Below are 18,562 nucleotides of genomic sequence, written 5' to 3'. Positions count from 1 at the left end.
ATCATATACTCACTTATGAAGACTTCCATGGTGAATATGACTTTTTGTAGTTTATAATAATATCATCAAGCTTACACAATGCATTTCCTGTAATTTACTACACTATAGTTTTACAATGCTATGCACAATTTTTTGTTAAATTGTATTTTAGGATTATGATGCTTTTTGGTAGGAACCAGAAAGATAGTTTATACAGACCTCTGTTGGTTTGGGAAAGGTCCCGAAATAAAACCATATGTTGACCTTAACTAAGAAGTTGACATAAAATAAACAACTACCCCTGTACTAAACTTATGTACTAAGAATGCTGTCCTCTGCTTCCACACAAGCTGAAACAGGTATAATAAGCATACTGTATAAATCACATTTTTATTGGCATTCTTTGCATGATTACACAATACACTTTCAATGCTAAACATTCATTGAAAAAGTCCTGCAATGACATGCAACAACGCATATATTTAGCAAACTCTACACATCATACAACTATTCTCAGACACTGGGTAGCTTGTTTATAATTACTTTTGAGAACCAGAATGGGCTGTTCTTTTTCTAGAACTGAAAATACTTTCATTGTACCATTATTTGTAGATTATTGAAAATCATGTTTCGACTGGAGGGGTGGGCCAGTTATCAGAACTCTTTTTCTTAACTATTTTGTAATCAAAAGTATTTATAATATATATTTATTTGATCTGTTCAGACTTATGAATAGTAAATCTTTTAGCAGAAGGTGAGAGAGGATATTGAGAAGCTCCATGAAATAAAACATGTATGCTGTACTCCAATGGTAATGGTTCAACTAAGTATAGAATGTTAATCATTTCTGTACAATGAGAGAACCCTAAGTGAAACATTCAGCAAATAATGACCATTATTCTAGACAAAAAGAGAAAAAAAGTGACTGCTTCAGTTACATCTGTTGTAAACCTATGTGAACATTTCTTATATCATTAAAGAATATCTTGTAAAATCTTACAAATTCGTTGTAAATAATGAACATTTTATTCCCAGTATGATTCTGATGTGAAATTGAAAATATTAACATAGCTCCTCATTAATTATCATGTAGGTAATGGATACATTACAAATATCAGGGTGGAAATGTGGAAAGATGTCATTGACACAAATTAATGTTGGTCCACCTTCTACAGATTTAACATTTTGGTAAAACATTTACAGCCTTTACTAACACCAACCTAATTCTTCAAGGCCAGTGTGTCCACGCTACATCACTAGATTCCATATTTATTCAGTCAGAAGCATGCAAAATGCAGGCTAGAAGCTGTTCTGTCTGTTTAATGGTTGATATGAATCCCAGGCTCAGAAGGATGACATGTCAGTCTTTCTCTGTTGTGAGTCCACCCCACCCCCTCTTTTTTGACCAGTTATTGCACTACATACATATAACAAGCTTGTTCTACTGCAGTCTTGCATAAATAACCCCACTAGACTTTAAAATATGACAATATATTTTGCATAGAACAAAACTATATGAGGTATAATGGGTCAAGGAGACTGCCTACAAAGCTGTGCAGGGAGATACAGTACTTCCAAGAAAACACACTAGAACAACCTTTTCCTGTCATTTTAGTTGGTTCATGTCCACATTACAAATACAATTATACAATATTTTTTGAGAAATGACTGTTAGACAAATTTGTAGTAAATCACCCACTTACTGAAATATGCTACTATGTCATTTCTCAGAAGTATGTCATGTCATAATGGACTTTCCCCTTTCCATAAACAGTAGCATACTCAGCAGTTTTCACCTGCAAAATTAATCTGATAACTACTATACAAGGACTGCATTTCTGTGGTAAAATCGAATGCCATTTTAGTAAAAAATAAAATGTATTACTAATAAAGCACCCCAAATATACTGCATAACATGCAATCCTACAGAAATAAAGTGTCAAAGGTTTAACTTAACGAGCTTTCTTTGTGTTGGTTGTCAACTTCGTGTACATCTTAGTATAGTAATAAAGGGATATTAACCCTGTAATGCCCAAGTACGTGTTAAAACTGAAAAGCTACTTTATTTAACTAGATTCCGTTTGTTGTACTGCATATGAAGAATTGCAGCTGGATTTAAAAAATAAAACAGAGGGGTGTCTAAGCAGTGTATCATATGTGATGCAGAAATTGGCATCACAGGGTTAAAACAGAAAACAATACAGTGGCTGTCTCAGTTAATTATATACAGCAGTACGTGTAGTACTGTCAGCAAAATGAAAAAAAAGTGCAATGCGGTGTGTTACAGTACAACCACTGTTTCTGAAACAAACCTCCATGAGTTGTGTTCTTAATTCTAAACATTTTTTTTTTTATATATATTTTTTTTACATTCATATGTAGTATGACTTCTGTTGTACAGGTATGCATGCATGTTAAATGCTCAACTTCAAAAGTAAAACAAAAGTAGTAACTGTCACACTTCACACTAGTCAGCGCAACTAGAAACTTCTATTTATGGTTTTTAAAATATACCGTTTTACATTTAGCTTGTCTTATACCAGTATTTGTCATTTATTTTGCTCGCTTTTAAAACTCAATAAAAGGGTTTTTTTTTCTATTTTTTATTCCCCCCCCCCACGACTCAACAGTGTGGTTAAAGTTACCATAAAAATGCTAAGGCTTTCTGGAAACTCTGGGCCAGGAAATACTACGCAGAATGAATGACACTCATCAAATGTATCCACGTTTACAACGAAATCAATTAATTTTTGGAACTGACATTTTGTATGGACGTTTGAATTGTGTATAAACTTGCCACGGTTTAAAAAAAAAAAAAAAAAAAAAAAAACCCTTTAACGTAATAAATACTGATCAGGCCTGTTCCACTCCTCCTCCCACCCACTTTTTCTATCACATCAAGGCATGCTCCAGCTCTATGTGGTTAACAGTGCCTAACAGGATATTTTAACAAGACAGTATACACTCATTCACCTTCCAGCAACACAATCACAGAAATAAAGACATTAAGTTCTAAAATGTAAATATATTTTGTTTCAGCGCCCTCACCAATTCCTCCTGGGCTGTCAGACGCTCCGCCATCTTGCAGCCTCAGTCAGCAGCAGCACTGGTGCAGCACCGCCCACAGCCTCGCTATCAAACCGCCCCGCAGAGATAAACCTACACAGTGCCGGACATTCACAGGGAGGGGACAGAGCATTTGTGACAGCTAATGCTTAACTTCTTCCTCAGTACGTAAAAAAAAAAACACCTTGAACCGTTTTTTTTTTTTTTTTTTTTTATGTCAACCTCTTGAAAAGCAGTCTTAACTTTTCATTTAGGAGGCTGTTGTCGTGATTAGATGGGTCTCAGTTGTGCCCCCCTTCCCCCTCATGTAGTTCTAAGATATTTATAGAAACTTAAGGCTGAAATAATCCAGTTGTTTTCTATTGACAGCACAGCAATGTCAACACAATTTGAACTGGTACAATACGAGTTTGGAATACGCACAGAGACAATTCGTACGGTTATGTTAAGCGTCCATTTGCAAATGACACTCACACACACACAAGGCGAGGATATGGTATACATTATGTGGTTTCATTTACATAAACCTAACCACTTATTTAACCTTGAACATATTGTAGCATTTCAGGGGAACAAACAAGAGCCAGACGACCACAGCAAGATCTCATTCAGATATTTATCCATTCAACGTCAGGACACCACAACACAGCCCGAGCTGCTCGCAGGCAGCTCCTAAATAGAGATCCCCCCCCTGAGCCCTATTGGCTCACACACACAAGGGCACATTTACAGACACACTGACTAATCACTCATACACTCGGTCCCGCGCAAGCAACTGACCGTCGGAACCGAACACAAATCACAGTGCAGCAAACACAGACCCCATCTACATACAGCTGCACTGTGCACGTGACACCCCAGGCAGGGCGCAAACACTGCCTAGATACAAAATGCTCTTTACTCACACAGTCATGCAGGGTGACACACAAACGGCAGGAAAGACAGGACAGCACACACACACACACTTAGCATGGATCGCTACAATATGGCTTGTGTCACAGTACATTTCTGTTTACTGTGTGATCTAAGTTAATGACAGGGAGCGCACTGCCCAGAAGACTTCTGCCACATTTTCATCTCCTTGAAACACGTCTCTAACTGTCTCATCTCACTACAATATCAAACTGTCTTCAATACAGTCTGCAACCAGACATTACACAAAGGCCAAAGATCAACTGTATATCACATTTTTGTATAAATTAATTCACCAACCTCCAAGAATGTCCTGACAGTATAATAATAATATATACACAGCCATCATGTTTTGCCCTCAGTTTTTGTATGCAGTCTGAGATTTAAAACTGCCTCTCGTGTCATTCACATTGGAGACACAGAGAGGTTTGGAAAACACTACAGTTGAAAAGCTGTTCTTACAATGCCCTCACAATATTGATTAAGTAGCTGTTGGCAAACGACACTGAGAGTGTTACAGTTGGTAAATGTTTGTTGCAGCAGACTTTGCAGGAATTGAACCACACAGATGTCTTTTGAGAAAGGCATCAGTTTCATGTAAGATGGATATTTATTACCCATTTCTAAAGGGTTAAGGATAGAATGAAAGACCAACAATTCTTAAATATTAAAAGTATTTACATTAATGAAAGTCCATCTGGTAGTCCTGCTAATGAACATCTCTGCAGCCTCAACATTAACTATATTGGTGAAGTCGGTTTTTACTGCCAAAAGCCATACATTTTCCAGATAGGCCACTATTGTAGTACTTTTCAATCTATAAAGTACTTATTTAGTTTCTGCAGTTTTAACAGTTTCTGGGAGCGAGGCCAGAAGACCCATGAGATCAAACTCAGTAATGCATTTTGTAATAAATGCTGATATCTGAAGTTAATAAAATAAACAAAAGCAGAAAAACCTTTTACCAGAAAATCTAAAACTGCAAAAAAGTTTATAAAGGCCACCAGTCACAGTCAAAGATCCCCTTCAAAATCCTCATTGGTGATTATTGGAACATCCACTTACAATACAAGTTATTACAAAAACTGTCCCTGAGATACAGCCAGAATCGATATGCATCGGTTGAGAAAAGACTGCTCTTTAAGTCACTCCCTGGAAACCTTTTTGCTGGATTTTTTTTTTTTACATTGGTGCCGGTAGTGGATTATTATCTTTCTGCATCATTTGCTTTTGTGCTTCTAGCAACAGACTTCTCTATGGAATGCAGCAGGTGAAATCATTGTTTTACATGCACCATTTTCTTGCACTTTTACTGACTAATAAAACTATATTAATTCTAATTAGCTGGGAATGACCATGGTCAATTGATCAACCTTTTCTACTGTCTGAGGTGGTGTTTAAACTATCCATTACAAGTACCTAAATTGCAAGGGGGAACTTTCACCTACCAAACAGAGACTGTGTTTGGGTAACATTTCAGCTGTCTTTGGTTTCATTTTGGAGAATGTTTTTGTTTATTTGCAATTTATTTTGTGTGTCTGACATACCACAGCTTGAAATCATATTCCTTCTATATGTTAACCTTCCAAAACACATGTAAATACATATTGAGGTAGAGAAAACATGCCAAAAATGATAAATGATGGCTTCAGTAGTGTTATTACAGGAGGAAAATGCTAAATATTTTGCTGAACGAAGGTGACAACTATTGCCAGACAAGCCTTGGTAATGTTTCCATCATTTGTAACTGCAAGATTGCAACAAGTCATATCAGGTCAGTTATTTGAAGTCTGCACACAGGTGACATTGCCCAGAAGCCCCTGTGACGTGGGTACATGTTATGTCACCAGTGCTGAAAGAACATGTCATTAACAAACACTCTCAGAGCATAATGTGATTTGGAAGTGCCTGTAAGGTGCAGCAAAGGCTCACATTTTTATGTTCTTAATTAAAGTGGGCATTCATAGAAAAATGTGTATGATTTCCATCTGCTTGATGGACTTTCATAACACAACTATTAACACACTTGCCTAATGAGTGTTTGGATAATATACATTAGCATTTATCTTTTTAGCACAGTATTCAGCAGAATGTCTTCCAAGCTTCCCACATATTAATATCTCCTTGTATAAAGCACATTGTCCCCTTCACTCCATACTTTAATGGGAGGTTTTGCTGTTAAGAATGATTAATGTGGATAAAAGGTGAATTAAATCAGTCTTCCCTCAAAATTTAAGCTGTGTAATTAACATACTGTACATATTCCCTGTACAATGGGGGGGGGGGGGGGGGGGTCACTGTGACCTGCCTGAGAGAGAGAGAGAGAAAGAGATATAGAGAGAGAGAGAGAGAGAGAGAGAGAGAGAGAGAGAGAGAGAGAGATGTGTATATCTATATCAGTTCAGATTCCATCACCCTTAATTATAACTTGAGTCAATGATGCGGTATAAGGTGGAGATGAAAATGTATGATATTTTGACAGTCCACTTGCAGCCAACACATTTTGGTACCTTCATACATAGAACTGCCAAGGTATGCAATTTTGACAGCAGATCTGCACCCATCAAATTCTGGTACCTTCATACATATAACTGTCAAGGAATTAGATTTTGACAGTCCACAAGCAGCCATCAAATGTTGGTACCTTCAGTAAATAGCATTATCAAAGTATGACATAGTATTATTATTATCATTTGTTTATTTAGCAGACACCTTTATCCAAGGCGACTTACAGAGACTAGGGTGTGGGGGTGAACTATGCATCAGCTGCAGAGTCACTTACAACTACGTCTCACCCGAAAGACGGAGCACAAGGAGGTTAAGTGACTTGCTCAGGGTCACACAACGAGTCAGTGGCTGAGGTGGGATTTGAACCAGGGACCTCCTGATTACAAGCCCTTTTCTTTAACCACTGGACCACACAGCCTCGCATTTATCAATTGGTTGACTTCGAACAGTTACCAAAATACTGTATTACATTTTCACAACACACAGGATTTGGTACATATGGAAATTACATGAATTTTGCATTTAGTTATTTATTCATACTCTTATTATTATATATATTTTTCAAGCTGTGAGTTCCCATACATATTATTTGTCATGTTGTTCACATTAGTTTGTTAATTGGATTACATAATTTTAGTTCTGATATATAATTTTTAGAATCCTTTTAACTACAGTACTCTTTATATAACCACCAAGATGACGTTCATAGCTACAGATTACATTTGGGTACAGGTACCAGATTTTGACAAGGTACCAAAACTTGACATGTATACATGTACCACAATTTTATGAGGTACCAACAATGACGTTACACCGGTATATGTGTTTTTTTCAGTTTTAAAAGTGCCCAGCACAAATGTGTGGAAGGATTTGACAATGCATAAAAAATGGCAGGGAAAAAAGATATTACTGTAGGTATTGGAAACTAACGTGTTATTAAAATAATATTATTAACATTAAAATAATCAATACAATGTAATGGCAGGCGCTATGGAGTACAGTTATGGAGATTACTAAATATAATTATAATTGGGCAGCACTGTACTGCCATTTGAAAACCTAAACATACACACAACAAGATCAAAGTATGTCAAACACTTTGTACAATGTACACATGGCTATTTTTTTTGTTAATTAATAGTTTGCGTCAAATACAGATACAATACGAAAAAAAGAAAATTGAGTGAGGTGATATTTTTCATAAACTCGCTGCTGTTGTCTCCCTGTCCGTTTCCTTGACGCGTGTTGTTTCGCATTGCATTGTGGGTAAAGTATGTTGCTTGGAGACGGTTAACAAGAAGCAGTTACCAAACCGGGTTTCCTCTGAAACTGATCTCACAACTTCTTTTACCAGTGTAGAAATGCTGAATTTTCGTATAAATGTAAGTACTGCTGGATACAGAAAACAAATATAGATACTAGCTTATACGTTTAATATGAAGTCATGATTGTGTCGCTTACTGAATAAGTGTTCTTAGTTACAGTTGGTATTGTAAAGTTGGTGTCTGAATAAAGCGGCATTAATGATTTACTGTGGCATGCCGAAAAATACTATAATTTAAAACACGTTTCAGTTACCACATTTTAAAAATGTATTTTGTATTAATTTCGTCGCATGATTGTTTTATAACAGTAGTATTTTTAAGCCAGTTTTTGATTTGTAACTTCTTATTTTTCTAATCCAAATTAAAATAAGAAAGCAGACCGTTCTGGTTACAATTTGAATTTGTATGTATTTTTTTTTATTTACATTTTTTTAGGACTTATTTGATCCCTGTAAAACAGTTCTGTCAAAGATGTCAGTTCCGAGCTGTGATTTTTTTTCTCCCATAGTCTCTCCAAAGTGTTCTTGCTGTACAACTGTATAGTACAGTGTACAGTGCTTTTGGAAGGCACACTTTTTATATGGAATGTGGACCAGTTTTTTTTTTTTTTTTTTTTTTTTTTTTTTTTAAACTCACTACCACAGATGATTGTAGAATTACAGTGAAATTGATATTTTTTTTTTTTCTCATTTGGTAAATGTTATCTACTTGGATACAATGTCTTAATGGATACAACGTTTTACATTTAGTGTGGTTGCTAATAGTTTTTATTTATTTTACATAATGTAACCTTTTTCTTACCACCATAAGAATTACTAAACAGATAATGGTTAACATAGAGTCAGGGACTGATGTATAGCTGGCAACTAAAGGGTTCATGCCAGATACAGAATTTGAATTGTGATTCTTTATAATATCATTCTTAGCAAATGTACTTATTATCAAGATTCAATATTAAATCACCTTACAATCAAGAAAGATTACTATAAAAAAATAAATATTGATTTGACATGAATTTAACAAATAATAAAAATGTGTCTTTTTTAGTGAAAGTGTCAGGAGCATGTCCTCAGCATCAGCATCCTCACAAAGCCCCTCCTGCAATGAGGATGGTTTCCCCCAGTCTGCTGGTAAAGAACTGATGCTTCCAGTGAGTGGGATGGACACAAATATACTAAAAGCCAGGCTGATATCAATGGCGCCAAGCCAGATTGCTCCAAATCCACAGGCTTTGAAATTTTCACACAGCACAAAGTCTCAGGACAGAAGAAGAGCAAGACAGCAAGCAATTAAACTGGAACCTTTGGTATGTGGCCTTTTTTTCTTCTTTTTTTTAACCAAAGTAAAGAATATATAAGGTATCATTATTGCTTAATTGGCATTTTAATCATTTAACAGATGGCTTACCTGAACTACATGTGTTACTGCCCAAATGTGGAATCGCCCTTTTCCAATGTTGATGTCCATCTGTCTGTTTGTCCAGCTCGATTTCAAACAACTTTAAGATAGTGGGTGCGTTAAGTAAGTGAGCCGCTCAGTGAAAGAACCCACTTAACGGCATGATCAGTTCCGCTGCTCAGAGTGCTACAGAGCACATTGAGTGAATGACAAAATTCCCGTTCTAAGCTATTCAGTTATTTAACGCACCCATTGTATGTTAGCCAACTGTGATGAAACTTACTATGTCATACCACTACAATTTCCTGGATACATAAACAATATCGGGACTTAGTTCCTATGCATCGAGAAGCGGGACATTTGGACATTTGCCAGTAAATCGGGACTGTCCCGACCATTAGGGTCTGTTGGCATGTATGGGCTTAGTTTAGGAAACAGGATTAATAACCACACCTTATTAGTCATCGAGTTGTTCTGCTTAGCATTTAGCATATTTTTATATTTCTCATAAAGTTCAATTAGCTTTCAAATTTGATTATTGGCAAAGTTTGGCTTCCTTCTTTTATCACTTCGTACATCCATTATTTTATTTTAGCCTATAAAGTTCGCGGGTGCCGATTTACCGGAAATTGATTCAAGGCTGCCTAGCAACAGATTAGAAGCTGAGGAAAGTGCTATTTTACAGGGGAATTGAAACTGAAAACAAGCGAAAAAAACATTTCAAACAACAGAATACGTTTACGATATGTATTCATTTTGCTGTTATTACAAGCATTGTATGGTTAATTAGGGTTTTTTTTTTCACATGAACGCGCATTCCTTATGCAAGACGTTGAATATTAACGTTGGACGTAGTTAAACCAGCCTATTGTCGGTTGGTGCAACAGGGATAATTCAAATATTTAAGTCAGACGTAACGTCTCACTTCGTGTAAAATACCGATTTGTAAGACGCGTCCGGTTTGTGCAACCCAAACTCGATCTTGCTGCAATCAGACGTGACCAACAACACAGGCTGCATTTTGCATTCTTCTTTGTCTTTATTCTTTTAATGCAAAATTATGTTAATGTTATATGTTATATCAATTGTTTTTAATTGTTAAAGAGATGTCAAATATTGACAGGAACATTCTTTTGTACTGTAGTGGCGTCCCTGTTGCTTACATAATTATATAAATCTTATTGAATTATTTAGCAGACGCTTTTATCCAATGCGACTTACAGAACACTAAACAAAATATAAAAGTATATAAATTAAAGGCAATACAAATGCAAAACAAACACATATATACAATATATACAAACTAATAATATATCAATAGGAATTTACAAATAAAGATTGAATAAGTGGGTTTTGAGAAGACGGCAGAAAGCAGTAAAGAGTGAACAGTCCCGAAGATAACCGGTACTGCTGGTTCCACCACGGGATCAAGGGAAGGGAAGAGAAGGAGCGAGCAGGGAAGGAGAGTGAAGAGAAAGCATAACAAGTCGGCCAGTAGAGGATGAGCGCAGAGGGAATATATCTAACCCAGATGTAACTATCAACACTGTTATCTGCTCTTGAACGGCCCCGATATCAAATTGTACTGTGTTAGGACTGAAGTCACTGTATTTTGTATCTTGCTCTTAATTGTACTGTCATTATTGTTATGTATTTTTTGTATGTAAATCGCCCTGGGTAAGGGCGTCTGCTAAGAAATAATAATAATAATAATAATAATAATAATAATAATAATAATAATAATAATAATAATAATTGGATGCGAACTTGCGAACAATTGGATGTTGACTACTTTGAAGAGGGCGAATACGTTGAAGGAACCACTACACCCACAGTACAAGTGCAGTATATAGAAACACCACCTGTTGGAGATAGTAAAGCATGGAATGCTGTGAACTAAATTACTGTAAGTAGCCCCTAGCCTAAGAATATATTAGGCGATGGTAGCACATTATCGGCAGTATACAATGTGCTATCTTTCACCAGCACACAATTTAATTAGATAATGAAATAAAAGAAAAGCTGTGTTATGTTTTAGAGGTAACCACGGTTTACAAATATATCACAAAGAAAAGCGTAAAAAATACCTGAAATGTTGAAAATCCATTCTCCAACCTTAATTTTCTCAACTTTAAAATATCTGGAGGTAAAAGTTTTAAAGACATACAGTAGAGTTGGCAATTAGGGAAGCAGGTCGGCTACGATCGGTTCGTTTTTTTTTTTTTTAAATCAAATCTTTCAGTTATTTTTCACGTACAATTGTTTTTTTAGTAAAACCGAAATGAAAGTTTAAAACTGAATATCGAGACTGAATTTGTGTCATACATGCATGTCGTTTTATGGTCAGCAGGAAGTGGCAAATGCAAATCACATTTGAGTAGAACTGCAGCTCATGGTTTTCTAAATTGAAATTATTTAAACAACATGTTGGCTTCAAAGTGACAGATGTTTGGCAACATTTTAAAATAGTTTTTGATGAGAAAACATTTTTAATTTAAAATGTCATATAGATTTATGTCACCTAAAAACGAAAGCAATCAGATAAGCCTTGTCATAACTTGTGTTACTATATTAAAATTATTAAGAGATGTTAATGTAAACTGTCTATATGCAGAAAAGTGTACGATGAGGTCCTGAAAATGACGCTGGCTTAGTGCTGAGACTGCCAACGCTTTTTCATTTACAAACATTTCATTTTTAGTTTAGTTTCGGATTTATCTTTCGTCGGTATTGTAATTTTGTGAAAATGTCAGTTTTGGAAAATTATATCCGTTGCATCCCTAGTTGACAAAACGAGCAGGTACTCTAATATCTCAGTATCAATATGGGTTTATGGTGTTCTACATATTCAAAGGGTGCACTGAAAAGGATACTGAAGCAACATCCAGTAAGGGTGGGAAATCCATACAGTATCTTTAAATACAGTATCAGTGTAAAACCTACTATGGTGTTGTGAATGTGCAACTGTTGTGTCTTGGATTGCAGCCTGTACTGAAGACATATCAAGATCACAAGCAGCCTGAATATATATACCGGAAGAACAGAGAACAGTTAGTCAATTCTAGGTGGCAACCCTCTGCCATTGGAGCTGACATAAGACCTCGACCATCATCTGTTGAAAAATTAACATCAAAAGGTCATCTACCTGAACTTCCAGCTGATTTGAAAGAGAAACAGGTATGGCTCAATATGTCACATACATACATAAGGAATTGCAGGTGTATGAGGTTTATTAGGAGCTACCAGATGTAACCTGTCTAAAAGAATGCATTATTTTCGTGTTTGCTAGTTTTAAAATATTATCATCTTGTTCAGAAGTCAAAATATACAGTACATTAATAATATGTTGCATGTGCATAAGGGATAATCTTGAACTAAGGAATTCAATCATTCATTGAAAACTGTCTAAAAAATGTAAGTGGTCAAATTTTATTGGAAAATCACCCTGGTTCTATGTTCAAACAAGTAATTTTGAAATCAATATTACAGATACTGCTGGACCAGAGTAGGACTTTGTCTCCTACACCACCAAAGAAGCCCCGTATTTCAGGATGCAGATCAGTTTTTTGCACTAAACCTCCTCCAGCCATGAAATTCAATTCAGCTGAGGAGGTCATCAGAGCTAAGATTCATGATCCTTTGCAAATTATCAGTATCATTCGGAATAATGATCAACTTGGATTCCTTTACATGACACCTGCTGTTCCCAAGTCATCAATTCAATATGACACATACAACCTAAAGTAAGTTTTTTTGAGGAGGTTGGAGGGTAAAAACACCACAAGTATATTTAAAATACTGTACTGGGTTTTCAATAGCTGAAAATTGGAAGAACCTTTAAAGTTTGCAACTAAATACTTGGGAATGAAAATCTTATAATACACCTGTAAGTCAGACAATATTATGCAGATTGGGCTGTTTTCTGTTAAACTGTTGACTGCACCACACATAAAAATGATCTCAATTTGTTCCTGTCTACCAAAAGACATTTCACACCTGAAAGAAACAGTAAGATAACCAATACTAACAATTATGCCCGACATGGGACACCCTGATGATAAAATGTATCTTATTCTGAGACAGTTTAAAACCTTTAAAATTATATTATTCTTCTGAACATTTACTTTTGTCTTGACACTTGCTTCAAAATAGGGACCTAGTTTAAAGGGTTACAGAAAAAAATGGTCAATATTTTGATTTACAATATTTTTGGTTAATATTTTCTGTTTAGGATTGTTACCCATGAACACATCAATAAGCATGACTACTACACTATCAGTCAGCGTGGAGTTACTCATACCTGGAGTGGGGAGGTTGACTTTCTGGATCTGGACCGTTGGGAGCAGGAGTATTTGTACCATAAACGACTGTTGCAGATTCCAGCATTCTCACTGTTTCGCAAATGGAAGGCTTTTAAAGTCTGGAAGACAAATGTGCGTTCTAAGAAGATTAATGAATGCAGAAAGGCACTGCAGGATCACTTGTTCATTGTGAATGATGTAAGTATTATAAATAATGTATTCATTAATTGTGAAGCAGTTTTTCACTGGCATGACTGGACTATTTCCCAGCTCGTTCGTGTAGCTGTGTATTATGTAAAACAGTAGACTGTGAATTCATATTTTTTTATATATTTATTGGAAAGCCCTAAACACATACTTTAAAATGCTAACAAGGTTATTTCTCTTGGTCATCACAATAGCCATTTTACCACTTCCTCACCATGTGGGGCATAAGCTACAAAATTAATCTTTTGCATGCACATGACACATGTAACCAAAACCACATTGTACATAATATATAAAACATTAATTTTAACATTTTTAACAATGTTGCAATTAAAGTAGTTATTTGCTTTCATAGAAATGCAGCCTTTACTGCTGAACTGCATTTTTTTACTTTAAAATTACATGGCCAGTACTTTGTTATGGATTTTTTTTTGTTTATAACAGCAATTCCTTTCCATAACAGTTAATGACCGTTACAAATTGCCTCTTTTGTGGTAACAACAAAACTGAACCCCCAGGCTCTGGTGACCTGTCATGTTGCATACAATGCTCTTCTGTCCCATTGTCATAGAAAATGTTATTTGATAACATTTAGTAAAGTGGAACTAATTGTATATGTTATTTTCCATTAAGTCTTTGCGTCCTGCAATACTTAATATCCGAGAAATGTGTTACCGGATCAGTGACATGGGACTTTGCCGTATTGAGAAGGGCTGCACCTATACTTTGAAAAATTTCAGAAATGCTCAGTTTAAACAGCTTGAAGAGGTATGTTGTGTTAAAAATAATTGCTAAATAATGTAAAGACCTATATATTATAAATGTTTACTGATGTGTACCATTGTAAAGGCATGCTAATAGAGTATATTGTGGATGCATAGTATAGGCATTATAATTGCATTGTAAACTGCAAAATAGCCATGCAAATTTCAATGATAAACTTTGATATATATTTAAACAGTGTCTTTGAATGACAACCAGGATTTATGTGTTTTCTGAATGATTCGGGTATACCTGAAAGGCATTTTCACATCAAAAACCTAAACATTGGGGTCTATTCAATATTAATCTAAGAATAAGGGTCCTAATATTGCAGTCCTTTGTGAAAAGAGTCTTTGAAATTTAGTAAGAGGGGGATTTACGTTTACCTTTATTTATATCAATTGAATTCATTTGAGTGTACAATGAACATTGGAATAAAAGGTCATGATTACTGGAAGTGATGTTTTCTTAAATAACTTACATTTTCCATGGATTCTGTTTAGTTTGATGTCCATTCATGAATATACAATTTTACAAAAAAAAATAATGATAATAACAGAAAGCATTTTACAAAAATATGAATTTGTGTTTTCACTGTTTGCAGGTTGCTTCTCGTTTGGCAGAGTTTAGGGAACTTGTGAAAGAAGTAGCAAGAAGTGCCTGTCGCACTGCTTTACTTGAAGCTGGATATACCCCTGATGATTATTTCAACAATGCAGAGGATGGAGGTAGTTTTGTTCAGTAATTAAATGACCCCTTTTAAAACTAAACTAAACTACAATACAGAAATATATAGATGCCACAAAAGATTGCTTGCCCTTGCTCTTGATAAATTAAACAATTGAAAAAATAAAATTTTAGACTAGCTGTCAAGTTATTTACACAACAGCATGGATATTGTTCCATCAATTATATTGTTTCACTAGAACCCCAGTGGCATACTGGAACCACACTTGTCTGCAAAGTGAAAGATTACTGGTTTGAATCATGTTTTTTTTCTATCATTATCATTATTAATTAAGCTATTTTCATTCTACTGAATTTGCCTTCTAGTTTAGAGAAAAGAAGGGGGATGTTATATTAAGAGGGTGTTGTAAAAAAATAACATTAGAAGTTATGATTTTGCATCTTTTTAAATTTTTTTATTTTTTTTTTACAACATTTTCATTTTATTTTCATATTCAAATGGTTCCACTTAGATCTCACCATTGTTTAGTTTAACCTAATTTTGATGGTAGGATGTATGCAATATTTATGGCTACCATTTAATACAAATAATTTCTTATTAAAAATGACTTTGTTTTTAATGTGACTCATGACAATGGTTACAGGGGCAACAGGTTCCAACTTTCTAGGGCACTCAGATGGAGACATGGAGATGATGTATGGCGACTCCCAAGAGAAAATGACCTACACAGAGCAGGCAAATAAAAGGGCCCATTGTAGGAGGCTAACATGGTTAGTACTTTGAATTATATTGTTAGTATACTAAAATAAACATACCAACTGAGTTGTTTTGAATGTCATTAGTACTAGTTAATAGGTATGATGTAATAAAAAAAAAAAAAAAAAAAAAAAAAAACTGACTGAGCAATTTCCAAAAAACACACACATTTCCTTGCTTTTGGGGTCTTAGCATGGGAACTAAAATGGGACCATCAACTGCTTGCCTTTTTGTGGGATCGGTTGAAAACAAATTTTTACAGCAATACAATGGAAACACATTGACAACATCTTTGGACTTTCCACCAACTCCAGTGAGGATTTAAAACAGTTAATTCAGTCAGTAACAAATTTCCACCCAGCCCTGGATTTCACATGGAATATATCAGAAACTGGCAATAGTATATCTTTCTTAGACATTTCCATCACTGTTTTGAATTCCACCATTAACACCACTGTGTACTACAAACCAAATGATTCTCATTCATATCTGCATTATGACTCCTCACACCCTAAGGCTTGCTGTGACTCGATTCCCTATTCACAACTGTTAAGACTCAGATGTATTTGCGGCGACGATCAAGATTTCTTTGCCAAAAGTGAGGAATGTGTGTGTTTTTTGGAAATTTTGGCTTTCCGGACAAGATCATCACTAAAGCTAAATCCCGCATTTCAATTATAAATAGAAAAATTGCACAATTGTGCAAAGAAACTTTACAATTTTACAAGACCCATCTACAGCGCCTATTTTCAAGACTCCCCCCCTTGATGTCATATAGAAGAGACAAGAATATAAGAGAATATGTGGTACACAGTGCTATTTGTCCATCTGGGGAACCTTTGAAAGACATATATCCATGTAATAGACCACGATTTAATACCTGTAAATACATTCATTCTGAAACAGAGATTAGAGGCATTAAATCTTCATTCAAAATTCATGAACATTTTACATGTACCTCAACAGGAATAGCCTACTGCATTATCTGAAAGAAATGCAACACATTGTATATTGGGGAAACTAAAAGGCGTTTAGCAGACTGGTTTGTAGAACACTTAAGAAGCATTCGCATTAACAACACTGTATTTCCAGTAGCACATCACACTGCTGAAGACATCACAGTCTGTGTGATCAATCAGTGTTATGGAATAAATGTTGCTCGGAAACAAAATGAATGAGAGTTTATCTTCAAACTGGGAACTTTGGAACTTCTGGAAATGAACATTCTATTCTAATACACCACCCACAGAATTTTTGTATAATTACAATTCCTGAATAACAACAAGTTTACTGCACTGTGTTTACTTTTCTTTTTAAACAGCTGAAGGGCTTTTGCCCGAAACGTCCTAAAAATAAAATATTTTTTAATCTTTTAAACTTTTTGTGTACATTTTTTAAAAACCTTTTCTTTCATATACAGTATGTATATGAACACATTGAACAGCTCATATGACGCTACCAGCAATGGTAGCGCACGGAGTTCATACAACACAGTGTACGAAAACTGGTGGGATCTACAATCTCTGAACTAATCTTCTCTGTTCAATAATAAATGAACTTCGGCTACTCGCCTGGCAGTTGGCGGGTTCAGCTTGCTTACTCACTCTTTGGTATCCAACCCTGGTTCTGGTTCTGTATCTCACTAACTCACTCACATACACAAACACTGTGCTGAAGAGCTTGGGCAAATATTTTCACAAAACAAATTAAACTTTAAAGCTACAATGTGCAGTTCAAAAGCACATCATGAAAAACCACTAATATTTTAATCTACTTGGTCTTTCAGTTTTAAGTGCATGTTGTGTGATTAAATGGAATTAGTAAAAAAGGCAGATTCATTTCTGAATACAAGCTATGGTTAAAGTATGCATGGTTTTTACAATTTGTGTTTCCTTTTTGTAGCTTTATTCGGCTTGCTGATTACCTCATTGTTAACACAATGCACATCTTGGCAGTAAATTCAGTAACTACTTTGCTGAACTATCTCAAAGAGCAAGTTAAACAAACTGCTACACTAGATGTCATTAGAAGCTGGGGAACAGAGAAACAAGTAAAAGCTGAAGATTCTGAGAAAAAGGTATGTGAATTGGTCATTAAAAAGTTACTTCACTATTATTGTAGATTAGATTGTTTTCATACCTATTGACTTTCCATAATGTTTCTTGTTTGTGTGTTCATTTATTTATTAACTTTTTTTTCAGACAACTGTAGAACAGGATAATGAAGAAACGTGTATTCCAATGTATCTTTCGGAACTGATGCTGGAGACTCAAGCCTTATCCTTCTTGCCCTCAGCTGATGACTTTAAGGTTTGGGTGGAAATATTTAGAAAAATAAATCAAAATCAAAAGCCTGTTCCAAAAGTTTCAATGCCAAACTAGGAGTAACAACAATGTAACATGTATTTTTCTTTTCAGGACTGTATTACTGAGATTATTCAAAAATTTCAGGAAACTGTGTTATCACTTGCTAATCTTGTGCCTGACTCGTACTTTGATGCCTTTACTCAACCTACCATCAATAATAAAACTGAAGAGAAAACTTGTGGAGATGGGCCAAGCCTTGCTTCAATGTTTGAAGATGATAAGCATTTGCATTCCATAGTCCAGGAAATAAAGGTACTGTGTATGCAACACTAAAACAATGTTAGACAAGGATAG

The 18,562-nt window shown here is 35.2% G+C and overlaps 2 protein-coding genes across 2 annotated transcripts in view; one reads left to right on the top strand and one right to left on the bottom strand.

Annotated features, from left to right (window-relative positions):
- Positions 1 to 3,172, bottom strand: part of LOC117409322 (tyrosine-protein phosphatase non-receptor type 9-like) — a 28,404-nt gene extending 25,232 nt beyond the window's left edge. Inside the window, exon 1 of the mRNA XM_059003188.1 lies at positions 3,028 to 3,172. Coding sequence (XP_058859171.1) covers positions 3,028 to 3,060 — 33 coding nt within the window. The 5' untranslated portion in view covers positions 3,061 to 3,172. The remainder of the gene's footprint in view (positions 1 to 3,027) is intronic.
- Positions 3,173 to 7,740: 4,568 nt separating this feature from the next.
- The window catches only part of dnah6 (dynein, axonemal, heavy chain 6), a 170,510-nt gene continuing 159,688 nt past the window's right edge, over positions 7,741 to 18,562 (top strand). Inside the window, exons 1-11 of the mRNA XM_059003180.1 lie at positions 7,741 to 7,847; positions 8,838 to 9,096; positions 12,174 to 12,365; positions 12,678 to 12,931; positions 13,420 to 13,687; positions 14,330 to 14,464; positions 15,063 to 15,186; positions 15,790 to 15,916; positions 17,805 to 17,979; positions 18,104 to 18,211; positions 18,320 to 18,520. Coding sequence (XP_058859163.1) covers positions 8,854 to 9,096; positions 12,174 to 12,365; positions 12,678 to 12,931; positions 13,420 to 13,687; positions 14,330 to 14,464; positions 15,063 to 15,186; positions 15,790 to 15,916; positions 17,805 to 17,979; positions 18,104 to 18,211; positions 18,320 to 18,520 — 1,827 coding nt within the window. The 5' untranslated portion in view covers positions 7,741 to 7,847; positions 8,838 to 8,853. The remainder of the gene's footprint in view (positions 7,848 to 8,837; positions 9,097 to 12,173; positions 12,366 to 12,677; positions 12,932 to 13,419; positions 13,688 to 14,329; positions 14,465 to 15,062; positions 15,187 to 15,789; positions 15,917 to 17,804; positions 17,980 to 18,103; positions 18,212 to 18,319; positions 18,521 to 18,562) is intronic.

This window comes from Acipenser ruthenus, chromosome 2, assembly GCF_902713425.1.
Source record: "Acipenser ruthenus chromosome 2, fAciRut3.2 maternal haplotype, whole genome shotgun sequence".
NCBI classification, from domain to species: Eukaryota; Metazoa; Chordata; class Actinopteri; order Acipenseriformes; family Acipenseridae; genus Acipenser; species Acipenser ruthenus.
The sequence above is the reverse complement of the archived record's forward strand: the minus strand, read 5'-3'. Positions and strand labels throughout refer to the sequence as shown.